At 45.1% G+C, this 8,199-nt stretch overlaps 1 protein-coding gene across 2 annotated transcripts; it reads left to right on the plus strand.

The window, feature by feature from the left end:
* The first annotated feature begins 2,855 nt into the window (after nt 1-2,855).
* Nucleotides 2,856-6,022, plus strand: LOC125553858. Of its 2 annotated transcripts, none has more exons than XR_007304237.1 (3): nt 2,856-3,577; nt 3,662-3,958; nt 4,775-4,792. XR_007304237.1 is itself a non-coding variant. In XM_048717525.1 (3 exons), exons 1-3 carry the CDS (start codon nt 3,162-3,164, stop codon nt 5,995-5,997), a joined length of 744 nt encoding a protein of 247 aa, XP_048573482.1. In that variant the 5' UTR covers nt 2,856-3,161; the 3' UTR covers nt 5,998-6,022. The 2 variants fall into 2 exon arrangements, 1 of the variants encoding a protein (XP_048573482.1); XM_048717525.1 differs by lacking the exon at nt 4,775-4,792 and adding an exon at nt 5,967-6,022.
* Nucleotides 6,023-8,199: the final 2,177 nt, after the last annotated feature.

Below are 8,199 nucleotides of genomic sequence, written 5' to 3' on the forward strand. Positions count from 1 at the left end.
AAACTCCTTCTTCCCGTTACCGACGTTTCTTTGGGCCAGTTTAACCACACTAATCGAAGAGTTGAGGTACTTTGTTGCCTTTTGAGTGGGCCCTAACCCACAGGTCTTTTCCCATGATCTTACCTGACTCTTCTTATTTTCCTGGAGCTATCCTAAATTCTTGTCAAAGTTTGACGTAAGTATGAATTTTCATCAGTCAAATGCCATTCTCCAAGATCTTTCAAAATCTTTTCATCGTTGGCTCAACTTTTCCTGTCGTCATCCCGGATTATCTCAACGATTCATGGTGTTGTTTCTCGTCGTCATTCTCGGATTTTGAAGACCGAAGAAGAGTTTTCCCTCCATATTTTATTCGTTCTCTCAGAGATTTGTGATTCTAGCTTAATGCCATCCTCTCAAAATTGTTTTCAATGTGAGAATTCTTTTCACCCATCAGGAGCTATTCAAGAGTCTTTTCAGTTTGATTCTCCGGAGGCCATCATTTTGGGATTATTCATATTCAGCTTTCAGCTCTCGTTCTCCAAATCTAACTGGTGCATCATTCTAGTATATTCTCTAATCAGTTCATGATCTCTTCGTTCTCTTGTATCTAAACTCTCTCTTGTATCTCCGTTCATTTGCTAATTCTTACCGGTGATTCACCCCTTTACTTCGTTCGTTTTCAATTCTTACGGTGGTTCGTTCAAGACCTCTTCCTTGGTTATCATATCAATTATTTTGTTCTTTCAAATTCTACCGGCGGTTCGTTGAAGATTTTCCAAAGTTTGTGCTATATCTATCTTAATCCTTTCTACGAGAATAAGTAGTGTGCAAAATCCGTTGCTTGTTATCAATCTAAATTGATGAAGGATACGCATAACGTAATCCTTATTATTGTTTCATCCAAGGGATTAATTCTTTATTCCGGAGTGGTTCATCATACCACATTCTTGGTTTGAGATGCTTTGTCTTTCCTTCCGGAGTTCCAAGTTTCCACTTTATCTCGTCGCAAAGCTTCATCTAATCATTGCAAGGCTTCAACTTTACTCTTTTCATCTTTCTTTTCGATTGGTCATTCCTTTTGTTTACCGGAGTTCTTCATGAAGGTTCTACATGATGGTTCATCAAGGATTAATTCCTTCTCGAAGTGTCCATCAAGATTCTTTTCAGATGAGCTCAAGCATTCTTCATCTTGCATAACGAAGTCCAATTCGTCCTATCTTATCTTTGAGGTGGTGTTATGTCATTCGTGATAATTTCCCGTCATGCTCCATGATTCACAAGCTATCAAGAATGAGATATTTTAAATCCATCAATCTCGTCATTTGAGTTATCTTGGGTAATATTTTCACCTAAAGCCTTCCCTAAGGATTGTTGCTATTATGGTGCTCAAGTTCTTTATCTACCCTCCCGGTGAAATAAGTTTCTCGTCTTCTTGCTCATATCAAACCAATATATTGTTTTTCGGTTAGGGGCAGAATTTCACCTCATAGTTTTGAGATGTTCTCCATAAGCCCACAACAACCTTGTTCTTTTCGTTGTTGGTTTTCCAACAACTCCGTTCGACCCTTATCCTAAATATGCTTTTTCAAGCTCAATTGAGGTAGAAGATGTTGTTTTCTCCTCCGTTCTTTCGATTCCATTATTTTATCTCTTCCGGAGGCATTGTGGTGTTGCTCTCCTCACTCTTCATCTCGGATTGTCAGGTATATGTTCTTTTCGTGCTCATCCTTTTAACCAGAGTGTCATGTCCTCTTTTCAAGTATCCTCTCATCCTGTCAAGATCATGTTCAATTCCTTCCATTTCCAACCGGAGTATTGCCGTAATTGATCTTTATCGTTCTTTGTGCTTCTCGTTTCAACCGGAGTGCTTGCTTGTAATTCTTGTTCATTGCAACCTTTTTCTTATGTCTTCAACCTACAAGGTTCTAGTAATGTTCCTTGTTCCTCTTGTCTAACAGAGTGTTTTCAACTTTCTTCATCTTCATTGTATTCTTTCTTTCAATTTGTTCAACCTCGCAAGGTTCTTTGGTTTCACTCGTTTGTCAAAGAAGCAACTTAGTTTCGCCTCACCTCTTCCTCCTCCTTTTCCCTCCGGTGCCATCCCTAGGATCTCGGGTCGAGATCCTCTCATAGTGGTGGAGTGTTGTGACGCCCCGAGACCGATGTGCCAGGTGTCTTCCAGTTATTCGCTGTTGTTGCCCTGTCTTTGCTTGCATGTCGCATCTTGTCATGTCATCATGTGCATTGCATCATCATGTTTTCAAAACTTGCATCCGTCCGGGTTCCCCCAGTTCCATCCGTTATCCGTTCGGAGCCCAGACACACTTGCACGCGCCCGCGGCACATCCGAATATTATTTTAATTGGATGGAAAATGTTCTCAGAATGGGTTGAAAGTTGGCGTGCGGTCTTATTTTAGTGTAGATAGACCGCCTGTCAAGTTTCATCGCATTCGGAGTTCGTTTGATAGCCAAACCGTTAAACTATAGCGGCAGTATAGCCGGTCACACGTCGGACGTTTTTCGGTCTCCGGAAACAGTCGTCGGGCCTCCCTCTCTTCTCTTCTCTCAGCTCGAGGCCGTCTACACAGCTCACTACCACTCACCGTCAGGCCCTACCTAAACTCTCTTGTCAGCCCGCGGCCCTCCTCGCACGCGTCCGAAAATTGTCCCAGACCCGACCCGGACAGTCGCCACTGTTGGGTCCGGATCATCCCCTAACATCTACAAAACATCTTCGTTTTGTTAATTGGGCTCCCTAACTATTTTATTAGCGACCGTCTGATTGTGATCGTAGGGATGAGGTAGCCCCTAACCTAATCCACCTGACGTATATATTTTGCACAACCCTAAATTTGAGGGAGCTGTCCCATCCACCCGTGACCGCCGCCGCCACTGTTCTCTCGGGATCCATCCTGATCCAGCAGCCGATCCAGCCAACCACCAGCTCCACCCATCGATCCAACCCGCAGCCAACCACTCCCTTCCTCGTTTTCAACATCAGATCAACCAGAGCCCCGCCACCTCCGGCTAATCTCTAGTTCCGCTCCACATCGTCCCCAACTCAGGTCATGGCTCCGCCCCGCTCACTGTTTCTCCTTCCCTTTTTCTTCTGTTCCCTCTGGTTCCCTCTCACCTCCTTCCCGTCTTCTCAGGGAACCCACAGAAGGTCGCCACCGGCATGAACGTCGCCTCCTCAAGCTCTCCGCCCGGGGCCTTCTTCTGCTTCAATCCAGCTCCGTCCTCCGCGCCAAACAAGGTCTGCATCGCCGCGCGCCTGCATCCGCGAGGGAGACGACGTCGATGCCTCCCTGGTTCCTCTGCAATGTACGCCCATCCCCGACCGATTCTGCAGAGACGCCGCCCGTCTTCTTCGTTCACAGCGAGCACGGCTGCTGTCCTGCTCGCGCGCGTCAAGTTCCTCTTCATCTTGCTGCCAAGTCCGTGTCGCCTCGCCGTTGTACCCCATCCTCGACCTCACCAGCAGGCCCCAAGCCTCCCTCCGCGCCGTCCAGGAACAGCGCTCGCCCGCCTCCATGCTTGTTTTGGTTCGGGAGAGGAGCTCCCGTCCGCACCATCCCAAGCCGGACCTCGCCGGTGAGACCCCGCCGTCGCACGTCCCCGTCTCTCTCTCTTTTGCCTTCTCTGACCTCCCCTGCTCTCCCCTTTCCTGTCGAACAGAAGAAACAGCATCGCCTCCTTGACCTTCGGCCTGGCCGGATCCGCCGCGCCTGCGTGGACCTTGCCCCTTACCCGGAACCGCCGCCTACAGGTCTGTTCTCGGTCGGGTCCGTTGTTGTCACAGTTTCTCTGTCGAACGAGCAAGCTCGAACCCCAGCGCCAAGTCCAGCCTGCTCGATCCCCTGCTTCAGGACCGAGATGTCGAACGCTGCCGCCGCGCGTTGACCGTCCAGCTTGCCGAGGCCCAGCGCCAGATCGCTACATGGCCCAGATCTGCCAGCTCCCTCTTGGCCCAATGTGAGCAGCCCAGATCCACCTAATTCGGCCCCTGTTCCAGATCCGGCCCGTGTAGTTTTTTTTAGGTTCTGTGTTTTAGCTATTTTTCCAGAGGAGAGCAGTTTTTGCAGAGAACCCCTTGCACTTCATGCATTTTAAAACTCACAAACCGTGCATCATATATAAAAAAACTTTATATATGAAACTTGCTTAGAATTTTGTCTAGTTAAATAATTTCCAATTTTCAATCATGTTTAAAATGTTTAAAATGATGTTTGGTTAAATTTGCTCCTATGCCATGCTAAAATGCTTTAAGTCATAACTAATTAACCGTAGCTCCGAACTTAATAAAATTTATATGTAAATGGGGTAGAAAAATGCCTAGTTTAACATGGTGTACTTGTTTTGCATGTTTAATAACTCTAAAATTGTGTTTAGGACAGAACAGTACCAAACCTAATATATGCATATGGGGATTTACCGGAATTGTTGTTCGTTGTTCCGGCCTCATAATTTAAACTTGCCTAGATAGGTAGTTTTCTTTTTCTTCACCCTCTTTCCATGTTTAACAACATTTAATATTGTTTGGTACATAAACAAGATCGAACTAAATAAGTCACGTGGTGTTTCGTCAATATGCAACGGAGTTGCATATTGAGCTCCACTTAACTTGTAGTGTTGTTTGTGCACTTTGCCATGCCATGCATATTTAAACCGGACATGCATCATACTTGGTTGTGCATCATGCCATGATTATGTGATGGTTGTTTACTATGTTGTTTGCTTCTTTCCGGTGTTGCTTCTTCGGGTTGGTTCCGATAACGTCGCGTTTGTGAGGACCCGTTTGACTACGTCCGTTTGTCTTCTTCATGGACTCGTTCTTCTTCCTTGCGGGATCTCAGGCAAGATGACCATACCCTCGAAATCACTTCTATCTTTGCTTGCTAGTTGCTCGCTCTTTTGCTATGCCTATGCTGCGATACCTATCACTTGCTTATCATGCCTCCTATATTGTTGAACCAAGCCTCTAACCCACCTTGTCCTAGCAAACCGTTGTTTGGCTATGTTACCGCTTTGCTCAGCCCCTCTTATAGCGTTGTTAGTTGCAGGTGAAGATTGGAGTTTGTTCCTTGTTGGAACATGGATATTATTGTTTGGATATCACAATATCATTTTGCGTTCCTTACGTGGTTGGTTTATAATGGGAACCCCTTGACAGTTCGCCTTGAATAAAACTCCTCCAGCAAGGCCCAACCTTGGTTTTACCATTCACCACCTAGCCTTTTTCCCTTGGGAGTCGCGCATCTCGAGGGTCATCTTTATTTTAACCCCCCCCCCCGGGCCAGTGCTTGTCTAAGTGTTGGTCCGAACTAGAGTCCTTTGCAGTGCCACCTCGGGGAAACTCGAGGTTTCGTTTTAGTTGTACGTAGCGCTCATCCGGTGTTGCCCTGAGAACGAGATATGTGCAGCTCCTATCAGGATGTCGGCGCATCGGGCGGTCTTGCTAGTCTTGTTTTACCTGTCGAAATGTCTTGTAACCGGGATTCCGAGCCTGATCGGGTCTTCCCGCTAGAAGGAATATCCTTCGTTGACCGTGAGAGCTTATGATGGGCTAAGTTGGTACACCCCTGCAGGGATATGATCTTTCAAAAGTCGTTCCTGCGGTTATGGGCAGATGGGAATTTGTTAATGTTCGGTTGTAGAAAACCTGAAGTTGACCTTAATTAAAATGCATCAACTGCGTGAGTTACCGTGATGGTCTCTTCTCGGCGGAGTCCGGGAAGTGAACACGGTGTTGGAGTTATGCTTGATGTAGGTTGTTCTAGGATCACTTCTTGATCATAGTTGTTCGACCATGCCTTTGCTCTCTCTTCTCGCTCTCATTTGCGTATGTTAGCCACCATATATGCTAGTCGCTTGCTGCAGCTCCACCTCATAACTTTTACCTTACCCATAAGCTTAAATAATCTTGATCGCGAGGGTGTGAGATTGCTGAGTCCCCGTGACTCACTGATACTTCCAAAACCAGTTTGCAGGTGCCGATGTTGCCGAGCAGGTGACGCAACCAAGCTCAGGAGGAGCTCGATGAAGATCTCGTCCTTTGTGTTGTTTCTTTCTAGTTGATCAGCAGTGGAGCCCAGTTGGGGTCGATCGGGGATCTGTGTAGCTTTTGGGGTAGTCTTCTTTTATTTTGGTTCCGTAGTCGGACCTTGATTGTATCTGATTGATGTAATGCTTTATTCATGTTTTGTGTGAAGTGGCGATTGTAAGCCAACTATGTATCTTTTCCCTTATGTATTACATGGGTTGTGTGAAGATTACCCCACTTGCGACATTGCTTTCAATGCGTTTATGCCTCTAAGTCATGCTTCGACACGTGGGAGATATAGCCGCATCGAGGGTGTTACAAGCTTTTGTTCTGTTCTACCTTGGAGTATTACCCCCTTTATATCAAAAATGTCATGGAAATTGCACACCATCCTATGAACTCTTGATACAGTGATACTTCTTGCCATCATTATTCATTCCTCGGTCCCCATGTTATTGTAACCGAAACACCGACAAGTGAATCGTGATGCGTGAAATCTATACTCCTAACAACTCCGTTGCTTGGTAGTTAAAGGACAATAATTTCATTCTTAGTATGTTGCTTATCGAATCACTATACTAGGATTGATCGTGTTACCTTGTCCTTATTTCTAGTGCACTCTTCGATCGAGAGTTAGGATTGTATCAATCCCTTTCTTATTTAGCTATATCATCTTGCCCTCAAAAGCAAGATTGTTCTCGAGCTTAGAGACACATCGGTGGTTTGTGATTTTCTGAATATCTTCTCAGAAGTATTACTAGGTTGTCCCCTGACTGTTCTGTTGAGCTCGTGATCAAGTTGGTTTCTGAGAAACCACCCTTTCTCCAAGAATTTGTGTTAGATACCCCTGAGCTAGTTGGTTGAGCTAAACAACAACTTGGAGAGTTGGAAGATAAAAGCTTAATCCACTTAGATCACTCCAAAGGGATATCTGGTGCGTGTGTGCGTTGAAGAAACATGACATCTTCATCGATTGGTCCTCATGATCATTTGTTGGATCTATTGTCTTGTCCAAACTTTGATTTGAGTGTGGGCTATCCTTAAATCAAATCAGAACCAACGATGTTCGTAATGTTGTCTTACTCGTGGTTGATTCCTCAAGCATACACCATTACATCATTTGGTCTGACCAATGCTATCACCGTGTTCACCTAATTATGGAATTCCATCTATATGGAAATCTGGATGAACTGTTGTTGAGCCCATCGGCAACATCTTTATCTTCTCCATGATTCATGTTGAACATCAAGATAGTCTTGGGAACTTGTATAAGCATTATCCTCATGTCCCGTTCATGAAACATATGCTTGGATGAGAGAAGTGACTTCCTCTGGTTCACGTGCAATCGATGCAAGTTGCCGCCATGAATTCGAGAAAGTTTATTTTTTCCCCTCTGGAATCATCCCAAGTTATTCATGCACGTGCGAAGTGCTCTATGGTTTGATAGGTTGGCCGCCTCCATTCTATATGTGTTCCTAGCACACCAAGCCACTGATTGAATTGCTCAAGGATAATAAGTTCCTTCTTAAGAATCATGACTTATGTTAGGACTTCGATATCCTTGATGATGGTTCCTTACTAGAACTCGGTAGTGTTTTTTGTAAGACTACTCTGTGGCCATGCTTGTCTGGGGCAGCATGATCACATGTTTGTAGCAGAACCCGCTCATGTTTTGGAGCTTGCTATCGTAGTTCATTTCCCGAGAATCTCGCAATGTCATCTCGTCGATTTGTGTTGCAACCTTCCCTTTTCAGACATGTTGTCTGAACTGTTATGTTACCAACCAGATCTGAATCTCAGGCAGATATGATGGTTGGAACATTTCCCAAGAACTATAATATTGGTCTCTGTAACCCGGTAAAGTGGATGTCATGGCCAACACACCCAGCCGGAAGACCTATTATCATAGTATCTTGATTGAGGAAGTTGGCCACCTCCGTAGTTATTCCTTATGGATTCTTGCACTCCCAAAGTCCAACCTTTTACTTGGTGTCCTAGATACCAAATCATATCTATAAATGGGTTACGCTAGCACATCAAGGAGAACATTAGAACGGAGTGCTAAATGTCTCTCGGTCGATCATCTGGATTTTGTTTCCTTGGCCTCGCTAAGGTGAAATCTGAGAAGGTGTTATCCTCCTTTGCATCTGCATCGTCCATCACTATTCATCAT

This window comes from Triticum urartu, chromosome 4, assembly GCF_003073215.2.
Source record: "Triticum urartu cultivar G1812 chromosome 4, Tu2.1, whole genome shotgun sequence".
NCBI classification, from domain to species: Eukaryota; Viridiplantae; Streptophyta; class Magnoliopsida; order Poales; family Poaceae; genus Triticum; species Triticum urartu.